This window comes from Hemiscyllium ocellatum, chromosome 5, assembly GCF_020745735.1.
Source record: "Hemiscyllium ocellatum isolate sHemOce1 chromosome 5, sHemOce1.pat.X.cur, whole genome shotgun sequence".
NCBI classification, from domain to species: domain Eukaryota; kingdom Metazoa; phylum Chordata; class Chondrichthyes; order Orectolobiformes; family Hemiscylliidae; genus Hemiscyllium; species Hemiscyllium ocellatum.
The window spans coordinates 58,142,345-58,159,016 of record NC_083405.1 but is presented as its reverse complement, the minus strand read 5'-3'; the positions used below and the strand labels follow the sequence as shown (position 1 = coordinate 58,159,016).

The 16,672-nt window shown below is 39.6% G+C and overlaps 1 protein-coding gene across 1 annotated transcript in view; it reads right to left on the bottom strand.

Moving 5' to 3' along the window:
* Positions 1-316: 316 nt before the first annotated feature.
* Positions 317-16,672, bottom strand: part of tfpi2 (tissue factor pathway inhibitor 2) — a 33,421-nt gene continuing 17,065 nt past the window's right edge. The window contains exons 3-5 of the mRNA XM_060825459.1: positions 12,204-12,383; positions 11,935-12,108; positions 317-1,346 (exon numbers count right to left, since the gene is read on the bottom strand). Coding sequence (XP_060681442.1) covers positions 1,240-1,346; positions 11,935-12,108; positions 12,204-12,383 — 461 coding nt within the window. The 3' untranslated portion in view covers positions 317-1,239. The remainder of the gene's footprint in view (positions 1,347-11,934; positions 12,109-12,203; positions 12,384-16,672) is intronic.

Genomic DNA, 16,672 nt, shown 5'->3' with positions numbered 1-16,672 from the left:
ATCCTTGGATATACTTGTTGTCCTGGCCAGACCCACTATAGAACTCCAGTGCTGTCAGGACTATTAGAATAGCTGACCAATCGGGGTGTCTGAAGAGGTGTGCAAGTTCATCCATCCACAAACACTTTTAATGGCAGTGGAGTGGACATCGAATTAGGGGACACCTCCCCATCATTTTCAAATTGCATCTTTATCGGATTCGATTTGAAATCACTGGAAACACTTCTTCAGAAGCTTACTGCAAGGCTACAAATTTTATGCAGAAGCAGTTCAGAACTGTTACCCTGTAATCTAAACAAAGAAATAAGATCACAAGTTTGTTATTCATTCTTTTTAATTTTTTTTAAAAAAGGCTTCAGTACATAAATATTCCCATTTCTACTGTGCATTTATAACAGGAAGTGGCAATGCAGAATTTATTCCAATAAGACAGCGGTTTTGGATATTATCAAATTTCTCCACTTCTTAAGAATAAATTCTAGTACTTCATATTTAATATGTATATAATTGCTAAACAAAACGCCATAAAAATTATTCAGTATGCTTTAAACAATTATAGGATTTAAAGGGATTCTAACTAGTTAAAGCAACTATGTAATTTAACTTCTCTGAGCTCTATTTCTTTTGAAAGAGAGCTCAAGGTTCCTTTATAAATCTGTGCTCAGAAATGGAATTAAACTCTTATATTCTAGTCCTTTCACTGTTAGTCACAAAGAATCTAAATGTAGAGGTTAGCACCCATTTAAATGGAGTGAACCAGTTGAAATTGCTGGTGCTTTTGAATTCAAGCGATAATTATGAGAGGACTTAATAATTCTAAAAAGTTTTACATTTACAAGCATTTAAGAAAAGAGTGCACAGATCTCGAAGTAAAATCCTTTTTACTGCATTCTATGCTTGAAATTCATCCATTTCAATTGTATGATATCTAAAAGAAACAGATGCCATTAAAACAGTATAAAATTAAGTGGAATGACAAATGATCAGTTGATCCATTAAATCCTTCCTTTCTTTAGTTTCCCATTGTCATTAAAATATTCTCTTCAGCAAAATTAGTGACACCATAATAAATGCAGCAAAAGCATAATCTGAAAAAAAAGCTGTGTACTCAGACTACTGTGGGAGATCTACCAGGGATCTTCAAAGATAAGAAAATGTTGATTACAGTCCAGATTTTAATCCAAGATGGAAAATGTAAGAACATTTGACTTGGAACTTCTTGCTAGGAGTGGTCAGCATTTAAATTTTCCTCTTTTGGTTTGTTAAAAACTGCTTTCTTCTTTTTAATTTAATTGTCTTATAAAGTGGTTTCACAGGAGCTTTGTTTTTCACTGGTTTCCTGTCACCTGTCAAAAAGGAAACAAAACATCAAGGAAAATCAATATATTTTTAATGACTACTACTACTACGTGTAACATGGGCTAACAGTTTTAAAACTCCGGATTGAATAAGGAGTTGGAATTGGCCTGTCGCAAAGGTACTATTACAGGGGATTTCAACATGCAGGTAGACTGGGAGAATCAGAATAGCACTGGACCCCAAGAAAGGGAGTTTATGGAGTGTTTGAGATGCATTCTTAGAACAGCTTGTACTGCAGTCTACCAGGGAGAAGGCAATTGTGCAATAAACCAGATTTTCATCAGGGACCTCAAAGTAAAGGAGCCATTAGGAGACATTGACCATAATATGATCAGTTTTAATCTGTAATTTGAGAGGGAGAAGGGAGAATCAGAAGCGTCAGTATTTCAGTTGAACAAAAGGGAACTATGGAGTGACGAGGGAGGAGCTGGCCAAACTTCAATGGTTCAATACCCTCGCAGGGATGGCAGTAGAACAACAATGGCAGGTATTTCTGGATACAATGCAGAAGGTGCAGGATCAGCTCATTCCAAAGAGGAAGAAAGATCCTAAGGGGATGCAGGGGCGGCCATGGCTAACGAGGAAAGTTCAGAACTGTATAAAGATAAAAGAGAAGTAGTATAACATAGCAAAGGTGAGTGGGAAGCTGGACGACTGGGAAACTTTAAGAGCAACAGAGAAAACTAAAAAGGCAATGTGCGGAGAAAAAAAAAGAGGCATGAAGGCAAACTGGCCAAAAATATAAAGAAGGATAGGTATGTGAAAAGAACAAAATGGTTAAGACTAAAATTGAAGACAGAAATGGGTGAATTGATTATAGGGAGCAAGGAATTGGCAGAAGAGTTGAATAGGTACTTTGGATCTGTCTTCACTGGGTAAGACACAAGCAATCTTCCAGATGTAATAGTGGCTAAAGAACCTCAGGTAATGGATGAACTGAAGGGAATTTATATTAGGCAGGAAATGGTGTTGGACAGACTGATATCAGCCTTCAGATCTAAGTCCCCGATCTGCATCCTAGGGTACTTAAGGAATTGGCTCTAGAAACCCTGGACGCATTGGTAATCATTTTCCAATGTTCTATAGATTCAGGATCAACTCCTTTGGATTGGAGGATGTCTAATGTTTTCCCACTTTTCAAGAAGGGAGGGAGAGAGAAAACAGGGAATTATAGACTGGTTAGCCTGACAATAGTGGTGGGAAAGATGCTGGAGTCAATTGGATAGCAGTAAGAGGATAGGTCAGAGTCAGCATGGATTTACGAAGGGAAATCATGCTTGACTAATTTTCTGGAATTTTTTTGAGGATGTAACTTTGAAGATGGACAAGGGAGAGCCAGTAAATGTATTGTACCTGGACTTTCAGAAAGCCTTTGATAAAATCCCACATAGGAGATTAATGAGCAAAATTAGGGCACATGGTATTGGGGGCAAATACCGACTTAGCCAGCCAATTTTCAATCTAACAGGAAGCAAAGAATAGTGATAAACAGGTCCATTTCGGAATGGCAGTCGGTGACCACTGGTGTACCACAAGGTTTGGTGCTGGGGCTGCAGCTGTTTACAATATACATTAATGATATAGATGAAGGCATTACAAGTAATACTAATGAATTTGCTGATGACACAAAGTGGGGTGGCAGGATGAAACGTGAGGAGGAGGTTATGTGAATACAGGGTGACTTGGATAGGCTAGGTGAGAGGATGGATGCATGCATGGCAGATGCAGCTTAACGTGGATAAATGTGTGGTTATCCACTTTGGTGACAAGTATAGGAAGGCATATCTAAATGGAGTAAAGTTAGATAAAGGGGAAGTGCAATGAGATCTAGGTGTTCTTGTACATCAATGAAAGCAAGCATGCAGGTACAGCAGGCAGTGAAGAAATTTGGCATGCTGGCATTCATAACAAGAGGAATTGAGAATAGGAGCAAAGAGGTCCTTCTGCAGCTGTACAGGGCCCTGGTGAGACCACGCCTGGAGTATTGTGTGAAGTTTTGGTCACCAGATTTGAGGAAGGACATTCTGGCTGTTGAGGGAATGCAGAGTTGGTTCACGAGGTCAATTCCCAGAATAGCAGGACTATCATACGTTGAAAGATTGGAGCGATTGGCTTGTATATACTTATTTAGAAGGATGGGAGGGGATCTGATTGAGACGTATAAGATTATTAAAGGATTGGACACTCTGGAGGCAGGAAGCATGTTTCTGCTGATGGGTGAGTCCAGAACCAGAGGACACAGTTTAAAAATAAGGGGTAGGCCATTTAGAACAGAGTTGAGGAGAAACGTCTTTACCCAGAGTGTGGTGGGTGTGTGGAATACTTTGCTTCAGAAGGCAGTGGAGGCCAAGTCTCTGGATATTTTCAAGAAAGTTGGATAGAACTCTTAAAAGATAATGGAATCAAGGTTATGGGGATAAAGCAGGAACAGGATACTGGTTGCGGATGATCAGCCATGATCATAACAAATGGTGGTACTGGCTGGAAGGGCCGAATGACCTACTCCTGCACCAATTGTCTATTGTCATAAAACAAGATCATCTTGGTTAACTGCAAATTATTATTAAATGCAAGTAAACATGGTAATATGAGATATAGCGGGCTCTCATCTTACTGTTAAGTCATTGAAAAGATGAGTAGCTACATGTGCTTTGTTTTTTTCAAATCTAATCAACTCCTCCCAAACGGTGTTCTTTATGCCCACAGGTAATAGCTCCATGACACCATTGCAAATTTTTTTCCAGGGTCCTAAAGCCCCGACACACAAAATTTGTTGTGGATCATTAATGTTTAAAGAAGAAATCCAAACACCAATTAAGTCTCAGAACTATGTCACAAGATTTAATACCTTTCACAAAAGCTTAAATTTATTGGATACAGAAATAGAAATTCAATAAAGTGGGGGGGGGGGGGGGGGGGGGGGGGGGGTGTGCAATCTGTAAATTGTAAGGGTTTATATCAGAAACGTTGTTCTAATCTTTGCTCTAACCTTGCCCACGCCCCCTACACACTGCTCAAGCGCTCCCTTATCTTACAAAATTCTAAAGACTCATTCACTGTCCTCCAGAGTTTACATTAAGTTCCCTTTGTATTCCAGCTATTCCCCCAAGAGAAGACTCTACGGGGATCCTTCCATCAGCTTTTGGCTACATCACACACTAACATTTCCTCTACAACAATGTATACTTCAGTGCCCTGTGCAGCTTGCTGGCATTTTTTTGAGTATAATTTGTGCTGGAAATGGTAATCCCTTCTCCATTGGTGTTGCACAAAAATGAAGCAATGCAAATCCTAAGTCTCCTTTGTTGCTTAAAACTTAATAACCATTGATTTGACGTACACACAACATGTTCTGCTGGGGTGACAACCTTATCACACACCTTGAAACAATTTGCAGGTTAATAATGGCCCGTTGTCAGACACTGCCCATTATGGGATACAGAATAACCTGAAAATACTTTCATCATGTCAGCAAAAGTTATGTATGCTATGTTGCTAAGTTGTTGTGAAAGGAAATTTGGAGAAATAATCTATCACAAGGATATAGTCTTTGTGTACATTGAACAGATCGGTTGCTACTTATATCCAAGGGATGGATAGGATGTTGTGGACACATGGATGCTCTCTCCATTGCTTTATTTGACATGCCAGACATGAACTTACAAGTCTTCAAATATCCAGATTCATCACTGACCAGTACGCTGACTCAAATACCTGTTGGCTTGTGTTGAATATCCATGCGTCCCTGGGATAACATGGACACTATCTCTACACCATGCTTTTGATACTACGAATTGTTTACTCTTGAAAAAGACTTGTTGTGATATAATAAGTTGGTCTCTCTATGGCCAAATTGAACAAATCATCTCAAGTTTCTTTCACACAGCCAGGTCATCTCTAGGTCATAAACTGAAAGAACTGTGGGGATGCTGGAAATCTGAAAGAAAACTGGAAAACCTCAGCAGGTCTGGGAGCATTGTGCAGAGAAATCAGAAAACATTTTGGGTCTGGTAACTTCTTCAGAACTGGTAGTAACTCGGAAAAGTGTTTTTTGTGCAGAAGATGGGTAGGGGAAAGATAAATGATGGGCGAGATTTAGAGCTCAAAAAAAGAGAGAAACACAATTGGATAGACAAGGGAGTGATTAAACATCAGTTTGGGGGATGAATAGCTGCTAAAGGGGACTATTAGTGACTGACAATGGGTAGTGCATGGCAGGAACCCATGTGATGCCAAAGCCTCCCGTCTCATGGGAGGATGGTGCGGGGGGAAAAGCATGGAGAAAGGTGCTCAAGCCCTAAAGTTGTTGAATTCAATATCAGGTCCATTAGGCAGCAGAGTTCCCAAGTGGAAAATGAAGAACTGTTCTTTCAGCTTGCACTGAGCTTCACTAGAGCACTGCAGCAAGTCTGCACAGAATTGTTGACCAGAGAACACAGCGGTGAGTTGCAAGCAACGGGAAGTTCAGAGTCTTTATGGTTAGCACTGCTGCCTCACAGCGCCAGCGACCTGGGTTCAATTCCCGACTCAGGCGACTGACTGTGTGGAGTTTGCACATTCTCCCAGTGTCTGCGTGGGTTTCCTTCGGGTGCTCCGGTTTCCTCCCACATTCCAAAGATGTGCGATTCAGATGAATTGGCCATGCTAAATTGCCCGTAGTGTTAGGTTAGGGGTATGGGTGGGTTGCGCTTCGGCAGGTCGGTGTGAACTTGTTGGGCCGAAGGGCCTGTTGTTTCCACACTAAGTAATCTAATCTTTATTCCGGACAGAGCATAGGTGTTCTGTGAAGCAGTCACCCAGTCTGCACTTCGTTTCCCCAATGTGGACAAGACCACATTGTGAGCAGCGAATGCAGTCAACTAGATTGAGTGAAGTGCAGGTAAAGCATTGCTTCACCTGGAAGATGGGTTTGGGGCCTTAGACAGTGAGAATGGAGGAAGTAAATGGACAGGTGCTACACCATCTGCGGTTATAGGGGAAGGTGCCGTTGGGGAGGTGTTGGGAGTGAAGGAGGAGTTGACTGGAGGGAATGGTTCCAGTGTAAGGCTGGAAAGGGAGAAGAGTGGATTTGTGTGACTGCTGTTGGCATCCTGCTGGAGATGGTGGAAATGCAGGGTAATGACCCTCTGGATGGGAGTATTGTTGGGAATAGTAGGTGAGGAGAAGGGGGACCTTAGCACTGTTGCAGGAGGGAAGAGAGCAGGTGAGGACCAAAGTGAAGGACATGAGTCAGATCCAGCCGAGGTTACTGTCAATTACAGTGCTAGGGAATCCTTGATATCAAACCACCTTCCCTAGGCCCACCTGTCTTATAGGAAGCCTCCGAAGAAAGCTGGAGTTGATTGCATTTGGCAACCACTTTTTGCCTTGGTCCAGAACAAATGTTATTATCATCCAAATATTCTCATAGACTAGGTTACCATTTTGAAATGGTAAATGAAGCATCCAAAACGTGTTTAGGTTAGCTACTTAACCTTTGATAATCAATCCATGCCAACTTCATTCCCCCGACCCACCATTACTACCCCCAATCCTTTTAGTTGACTATTTCTACTGTTTTACCTGTATGTATTGATGCTTATTCTAATTTACACGTGCACGAGCTGGTTGTGGATGTATAATGTCTCACTGAAATGGGACTGATTTATACGTAAAAAAAGCACCTAATATCAGTTATAAAGCAGTTAAATATCATCTAAAAATCTTAATCATCATAGCGCCATACAGCATTGAAGTTGGCCTTTTAGCCCCACTACGCCTATGCTGATCAACAATTACCAAACTACACTAATCCCATGTTCCTGTACCCGGTCCATAGCCTACAATGCCATGCCATTTTAAGTGTTAATTCAGATACTTCTTAAATGCTGGGAGAATACTTGCATTTTACCCACCCTCTCGGGGAATACATTCTATATTTCTACCAGCCTCTGGGTGAAAACATTTTTCCTCAGATCTCCTCTAACCACTTATTCCTCACTTTAAGCTTATGCACTCCAATCTTAGACACATCTGCCATAGGGAAAAGATTCTCATGATCTACCCTATCTGTGCCTCTCATGATTTTTTTATAGCGCAATCAGATCCCCCCACCCCGCTCAGCTTTATTTGCACCAAGAAAAACAAACCCAGCCTATCCAATCTCCCCTTATAACGGAGATTTTCTATCCCAGTGAACATCATAGTGAATCTCCTCGACACTCTCTCCAGTGTAATCATGGGTTTGATATGGATACTTTGAGGTGGGACTGCACATGGAACTTTTTTATTGCAATATTTAGCTGGTTTCATCTGCTCACCAAAATATATGTCAAAGAATATGGGAAAAATAATTGCTTTTTTAACGCTAACCATTTGATTGACATAGGAATATAGGAACAGGAGAGGGCTATTCAGTCTCTTGAGCCTGTTCTTTCATTCAATGAGATCATGGCTGATCTGTGGCCTAACTCCATATATCTGCCTTTCACCTACGTTCCTTAATACCTTTACTTAACAAAATTTAAAAATGGAGAGAGTTAAATTTAACAACTAATCCAATGTCCACTGCCATTTATGGAAGAGGGTTCCAGACATTTACTACCTGAAATAACTCCACAGAGGTCAGTATCCCATCATCAAGTCTGTCTTTGTTTATATATGGAGAGTCCTTGATGCAGATCCAGTTTCTGCAGAGCCAGTTCTTAGAATAAATTGGATGTCTGACGCTCCTGTTCTTATCTGTCAGCCAGGGCTCCCTCATTGCAGCTGCTAATCAGGTCCAATGAGGGAACTTATTTTCTGGAGTCTACCTGACTAACCTCATTACAATCACTACACTACCCTTGGTGTATAAAAATGCTTCCTAACATCCTCTCCTTAAATGATCTAGCCCTAATTCTCAATCTATGCCCCTTTCTTCTAGAATCTCCAAACAGTAGAAGTGGTTTATCTTTAATCTACCCTGTCTTTTCCTGTAAATAGCTTGAAAATTCTGATCAGATCACCACTTAACCTTCTAAATTTCGAGGGAAAACAGGCCTAAATTGTCTATTTTCTCATCATGACTTAACCCCTGAAGTCCAAGTATCATTTTTGTAAGACTACACTGCACTCCTTCCAAGGCCAATTTATTCTTCCTAAAGTGTGGTTTCCAGGTCTGCTCACTGGAGTCCAACTGAGGTCTAACCAGGGTGTTGTTGATATAAAGGCCAGCATTCAATAAGCTTTCTTGATTATTTTCTGAATCTGTTTTTGATATTTCAAAGATCTATGCATCAGAACCCCCAAATCTCTTTGAGCATTCTGTATTTAACTTCACACCATCTAGAAAGTACCCTGACCTATCTTTATCAGTCTAAATTGGATGACCTCACACTTGCTTACACTGAACTCCATCTGCCACAGTCTTGCCCATTCACTTAGTCCCTCAATAACTCTTTATAAAATTATGTTTGCAAGTAGACAGTCTACAATGCTGCTTTACGTCATCAACAAATTTGATTTTTTTTAGGCCACGAAACAAGTTGTTATTAATGTGTGAATAATTGAAGCCCTCACAGAGATCCTTGTGGCATATCATTGGTCATATCCTGAAAATTTGACCAAAGGATAAACAAGATTTCACTTTGCCCCTGAGGGTTTGCTGCTAAAAGTTGAATGAGGTGTAAAATATTCTCAGAGATGGAGTGTCAAAATTTGAACATTGAAGATTTGGATGATCTGCTAACATTCATGGACAAAATGCTTTAAAAATGATCTACTAAATGTATAGGAGGTATGGTCAGGCCTAGATAAGTTTAGAAAACCATGTGGCTATTTCCATAGAAGATTTAAACAGACTATATGCAAGACTGAAAAAATTCTGCTTGTACATCCTAAACTCAGTGCTCGCCTACCCGTTATTCCTATTTTCTACTCTTTGCCACTCAACCAATTTCTGAGCCATGTCAGCAATATGGCCTCAATTTTGAGGATTTCTACCTTAAAAAGGTGTGTTATGTGGAACTTCATCAAATGCTTTCTGGAAGTCCAAATAAAACATCCAAAGACACTCCGCTATCCACTACCATATTGCCTCTTCAAACATTTCAGTGAGATTTGTCAGGCATGAATCCATGCTGGCTCTCCCTGATAAATTTGAAGATTTCATTACCCCATTTTTGATTATAGATGCCAACAATATCCCTGCCATAGACATTAGGCTAGGTGGCCTGTAATTCCCCGGTTTTCATCTTTCGTCTTCTTAAAAAGTGGAATGATTTTCAATTTTCCAATCTATTGGGACAATCCTGTATCTAGGAAACTCTGAAAGATTACAGTTGAGGCACCTACAATATGCTGTCCTGCTCCCTTTAACACCCTTGGATGGAAACCATCAGGTCTGCGGGATTTGTCACACTTTAATTCTATTAATTTCCTCATTAACAATGTTTTACTTTAATCGGATTGTTTCCGATCCACTATTAACATTCGGGGAGCTCGCCTCCTTTTCTACTGTAATACTGGGGCAGAGTAGTTATTCAACCATTATTGACCCTAAAAACAGATCATAAAGATTGTGATGCTGTGATTAATTTGCATATGTTTAGTATTTAAGCTGTTTGCTAAGTTAAGTGAGATAAATGCTATACTTGTTGATGAATGACTGCACATGTTGTCAGCAAGGGACTCCAGCCTGTGTGAGCCTAACATTATCTAAATGTCGTCAGCTTCACTTAAAGTCAGCTTCCACCTCTTAAAGGGGAGATGCATTCTGGTTGAAGTGGAAGTCATGCTGGAAGTGTTTGTGAGCAGAATAAATGGTGCAAAGTGTCACAAAAGTTTCAATATCATTCTAAGGAATGGTCAAAGTGTATGAACAAACCCCAGTATCTCCGAACTATTACAGTGCAGGAAGCGCATTTTGGCCCTTTGATCCTGTATTAATATTTAATGTACTGCATTTGTATCCTTAAAAATTAACCAATAGCCTCTCAAACAGTTTCACACACAATCCTCAATATCACTTCGATCTTAACAGTTTCTGCCAAATATGATTCAATCCCAATATTCCTGGACACACACACACACACAATAATAGAACAAAACAGACCTACATCTCCCAGCTTGTACATGTTGAATTGCAACAGGTACATCGTCCCAATACATTGTACCAGAAGAGACAGATTGCCAGAAAAAGATGGCCATAATTAGTGGAAACTGCTGATGTGATTTCAGCGTTATGGGTGCTCCAAGTGATTGAAGATGATACCACAACCATGCATCAGCCTAAACAATGGCTCCAGCTCAAACATAGGAAGGCAACTCTGGATGCATTAGAAGAATAACAATGCAATATGAAGCTGCCTACTTATTAGAAAATAAACTGCAGCGTATTACAGGAAAAATCAATCAGTCATTATAAAAGGTAAGATGTCATGTTGCAACTTTATAAGACTTTGATTAGGAAACACTTACACTACAGCATTAATTCTGGGCACTACATTATGGAAAGGATGTGGAAGCTTTGGAGAAGGCGCAGAACAGGTTTACCAGGATGCTGCCTGGATTAGAGGGTATGAACTATAAGGAGAGCCTATAAAAGTTCAGGTTGTTTTCACTGAAGTAGCAAGGTTGAGGGGAGACTTGATATAAGTCTATAAAATTAAAAAGATGCTTAGATGAGGTTGACAGTCAGAATCTTTCTTCTCCCCCACAGTTGAAATGCCCAATACAGGTGGGGGGGGTGCATACATTTGAGGTGAGAAAGGGAAAAGTTCAAAAGGAGATGTGAGGCGCAAGTTTTTTTTTACACAGAGTGGAAGGAGCCTGGAATGCACTGCCAGGGTGGTGGTGGAGGCAGACACAATAGGAGTGTTTAAGAGACTTTTAGATAAACACACGAATCTGCAAGGAGTGAAGATAAATGGACCAAGGGCAGGCAGAAGGGATTAGTTTAATTTGGTCTCATGTTCATCAAATATCAGGCTCGTTCCTGTGCTGTACTGTTCAACATTTTATGTTTATCATGTATGGGTGAGTTTCTCATCAGATGAGGAGTTAAACATTTCAAACCACTGAAACACTTTGTGCATTTCCAGTTTTGAAGAAGGTGCAAAAGGAGCAGGTGACCAATCCACCTTGGGGGGAAACAGCTTAGTCAACAAATACTTTGAACATTTTACTTAAAAACTGGGATTTTTCCCTTTTACTTGTCTCAGCTGGGTTTTCTGAGCCTTAGAAAAGTAAGGCATTTCCAGCACTGCTTGTCAACTGAAAGGAGTAGAAGTACTTCCTTCAGGCAAACATGTTCCTCTGCTTCAAGCTCCTAGTATTGCCACCTCCCTCCAGGATCTTGCCATCTCTACGTTTTTCTTTAACACAACCACATTCTCTTTCTCCCTCTCTCCTTATACTCTGCTCCTTGGCTATGGCCATGGACTACCAGCCTAACTGTACAACTAGAAACAAACCTGTCAATGAGGCATGAAATGTGGAGGAATAAGTGAAGAGATATAGATAATATCAGCAGATCATAAGTCTCCTGTCTGGAGCTCCCCCGCTCTGTATACATTGACATGTCTTCCCTTAATTATCAGGACCTGGGTGACTTACGTGGTTGACAAATCTTTTGACAAGCATTCAGAGTGATAAAGTTATTGTCATTTCCACCACAGCCAGAGTAAGTGAATGTCTCACAGATCCCTTTCTCATCGTTGAAGTAAAACCGCAGGATATCAGCTGCACAAGATCCCTTATCTTTGGGCTTCGTACAGAAGGAGGGTAAAACTGTAAAGAAATGATAGCTTTGAAAATATCTGACTTACTGCAGCACAAATTTATTGTCATTTAAAATGAAGATAGATATATTATAAAATAGCTACCTGATATTGGCTTGCACTCATTCTGGCAAGATGAAATGTCTTTGAAATTATTATCATTTCCAAAGCAACCACCAAATATAAATTGCTCACATTGTCCTGTTGTAAAGTTATAGAAATATCTCAAAAAGGAAGCACGGCATGGTCCCGAATCTGCTTCCAGCCTGCATTCTTTAGAAACCTCTGCAATTATAAAAAAAAACTCTGCAGTTAGATGCATTGGAAAGCAAATATGTTCTCAGTGTTTCCTCCATCTACAAAAAAAGAGGATATTACTGCCAACTGTAGATTTAGAATATAGTTTAAGCAAAGTTACCCATTTATGATTGCCACAGTCTTTTTCCAACAAATTCAAAAAATCCAGCAAAGTTATATGAAAGATATTAGGGATAAGGGGAAAAGGTACAATTTACAATGAACATTCCAAATGTCTGCACAAAATTAGTTACAGAACACATCAGGAGATATATTGTTCAAATAGCCAAAAGCTTAAATGGAGAAATAAACACAGCAAGTTGAGTTCATTCTAATGAGATGGAAGATTTAATGAATTATTATGAGGTGTTTCTGGTTTTAAATCAATTAAATAATGTGAAGCATAGTAAAAAAAAAAGGCTAAACTGGACAATACCCATAGAATGTTATCATTTAATGTGAAGGAATTGAACACAAAAGCAGGGAGATTGTGCTTCAGTTACATAGCACACTAGTGAGTCTACATGTGCAGTAGATTAGATTCCCTACAGTGTGGAAACAGGCCCTTCGGCCCAACCAGTCCATATCAATCCTCCAAAGAGTAACCCACTCAGACCCATTCCCCTACATTTACCCCTTCACCTAACACTATGGGCAATTTAGCATGGCTAATTCACCTAACCTGCACATTTTTGGACTGTGGGAGGAAACCAGAGCACCCCTTGGAAACCCACGCACACAAGGGGAGAATGTACAAACTTCACACAGACTGTGGTGGGAATTGAACCTGGCTCTCTGGCGCTGTGAGGCAGCAGTGCTAACCGCTGTGCCACTGTGCCGGTTGGAGTCCTCTTGAGTAACCATGTTACTGAAAGCGATTATTCACACTAATACACGATAGTCTGACAGAGATGCTTTCAATTCACAAAACACAAGGATAAATCCCATGAAAAACTATGCAGGAATTCATGCAACTGCTCTATGCGAACTTAAGTTTCTCTAAATTATATGTTTTGAACTGACCAATTTCTACACGAATGTTTGGCTTCTTTGTAACAGAATGATCCAGCTCACTGACCCTCTCAATAGAGCTTAACAAAGCTCTTGTTTTCTATTTTAGTAAATTATTTTTCCACACTTAAATTTTATTAAAAGGACTGGCTTGAACTCCTCTGCAGTGCTATTGGCAATTGCACAGTTGTGTGCAAAACCAAGTCATAGGTGATTAAACTGTCCACTTTTATGTTGTATTATTAACTGAAACCTGAATGTTTATCATGCTATTTATGCTTTACTATAAATGTTGGTTCATGTAATGCATATCATAAATTTTGGGTTCTGTGGCTTAGATATCTTGAAGTTTATTTATAAGACCTAACTGTTTACGAGGCTATAATATCAGACACACACAGTCTAGGTTCTGTACTTACTGATGATACTGTACATTATATGCACATAACTGACTAACTGATGACACAGACACTGACTCCATAACTCAGTAACAGAGGCAAGGTGAGTACCTTTATATTGGAGTGTTATATACTCTGGTGTCATGCAAGTGTCTTAAAGGTACATGCTTGTCTGGTTTGGAATCTATGCTATAATACAGCATTCACTTTTCCCTTTAAAGAATGGGAACCCTTTTCCAAAAACATGTACAGGTACTTCCAATATACATTCGTAACACACCTTAGTACATTTATAAAATGACTTAGTCTTCATACAGTTATCACAACTTGGTGGTGTAGCTTCAGTTTGTGATGTGCTGTCATTGCAAAAGGATGTATACCATTAATTATTGATTAGTGCTTATTACCTGGTATGATAAGTGGTTGATGAATTGCAGTTCAGACATATCATCTCTTTTCTGTGGGACTTGACCATTGCCTATTACATCAAATGGTATAGACAAGATACAGCAATGTAGAATCCTTCCAGAATTCTTTTTGTAAGTGTCAAACTTGATTGCTTTATCTTAATTCACATTATAATTATTGTTTGCATGCTCAATGAAAAATTGTACTGTTTTCTCCCTTCTTTTCAACACAAAAAAAAAGGTGTTGTACACATGCATTTGGATGGTGGAAGTGTAAGAGAGAAGAACTATGTGGGTCTGTCCTCACAACCTGACAGTTGCTGGTGAGGCCAAATCTGTGCAGAAGGTGTAGCAGATTTCACACAGTTATTCAAAAACCTTGGGACAAACAGTTCATTCATTCAATCAGATGGTGTGACAGAGGATTACTAGGAGAAACAGGCAAAACATTGAACAGCCATTTACTTCATATCTTGAAGGGTACATTAGCGTACTGTGGACCATTATTTGACACAATTTGTTAAATCACACCAAACATACTGAATAGGAGTCAATATCTCAACAATTGCTGCAAATGGTCCTACACAAATCTTTTGACTTATCACCTAAAAGGAAATTTGGTGAAATAGTCAGTCACCAGATGTAATTATATATCAGTTGTAGCCTTGCACCCTGGCTCACGAATCTCATGTAGAAGGAGGCATTTTCTTGATTGTTGAGGTTAATGGACTGACATGTTTCACACAACACGATCAATTGTTCAGTGTTCTTGTCAATACCAGGCAATGTCTGGGTTCAAGTGCCAATCTCTTGGTGTTTGTTCTATATTCATGTGAGACTGCATAGAGCACATTTTGACATGGACCTTGCAGAATTATGACTTGAAAATTTTGCTCAGGGATCTCTTAGATATATTTAGGACACCCAATGATAATCTTTTAGAGCTGCTGCTGTTGGTCATTCTCTGATAGAGCTGAATCTGCAATGGCTCAGTTATGACCAAAAGGTATGAGATCGATACTGCAGCCTGCAATCTTTGCTGTTAAAACTGATAGGCTTGTTACCTTATGGATTGTAACCATATGGAGGTCTGTAACTGTTGCTATACTGATAATTGAAACAAGTGGAACAGCTATTATGTTAAAGATTTCAGGTGTTCATCCCAAGAATCCGTACTGGTATTTAAAACAGATAGTGCCAAAGCATGGCATTTAGGATCAATTGGAAACCATGGGCTTATTTTGAATGGACTGTACAACACTGTGCCAGTCCGTTAAATACATCATGCATACGATACATAAAGGAATGAAATTTGCTCTGGCAGCAGTGTTGAATTTGACTTCTACTGTACATTATCCATTTCTTTTAGGATCGAAAACTGGGATGGAATAAAGATTTCAGTTTTTCTGACAGCTTCTATGGGAGATATTAAGTTTTGCATAGATATTGTTTGTCTGGGATCTGTAAGTGGCATTGCTGCAGTTCGCAATTGGACTTTGTGACACATGCGAGTGCCATAAATTGAACTTTGGAAACCTCTTAAGCATTGTTCCTTCACACAGTCTTTTCTTCACCTGTCGTTATGCGGTAAGTGTGTTGTATTCTGGGTTTCTCTGGCAGATTTGATTTCTCACACATTTTAGCCCATTGTCTACTTATGAAACATATATCACAAAATACTGGACACTGTCTCAGGTGCAAGAAAAGCCAGATCTTAAACAAGATTTGGATATCTTGCACGTTCCACTGAATCCGCTAACAGCGATAGCTGTTCCAAAGTCAAGCACATGGCCTCCTGCAATTGTTTATGTTTATGTTTTTCTTCCATTAGAACATGAATGGTATATTCCTTAGGATTGCCCAGGAGTGCTTTTCAGAAGGATTTGATGTGAAGAAGCAATGAACAGATCTGTAATCCCACCAGTTAAGTTAGCTGAGGTGAAATCAAATCCAGTACCTTTGCATTGACACATTTCTCTGAATTCACCTGATTGTTGGCAGTTTGACAGGAACTCAAGCTTGTGTATCCTGAAATAGACTTGAACTTTAAATGGTTCTTAGATCTGAAAAATTGTGTCAGGACCTTTATAGTTATTGTCAGAAAAACTCATTGGTTTTATTTTTCAGTGCCTTTCAATGTCCAAAGGGATAAACAGTGTCTCTTCTTATGCAGCTTCTGCTTAGAACTCAAAGCCCCCAGTTTCAGTAACATCCTTTTAAACCTTTTCAGCATCCTGTCCAATTTAATAATTTCTTTTCTCCAAGGAGGGACCAGAACTAGACAATACTCTAAAAGTGGCCTCACCACCATCCTATACAACTGCAATGTGACATCCCAGCTGCTATACTTAATGTAATTATTTGTTCAGTATTAAATCAGTTGAATGCAAATGGATTGGAACTGGGGGTGCTAAAATCTGCTTCAGCGTCAAGCAACAACCATCAGAAGGAAAGGATGCTA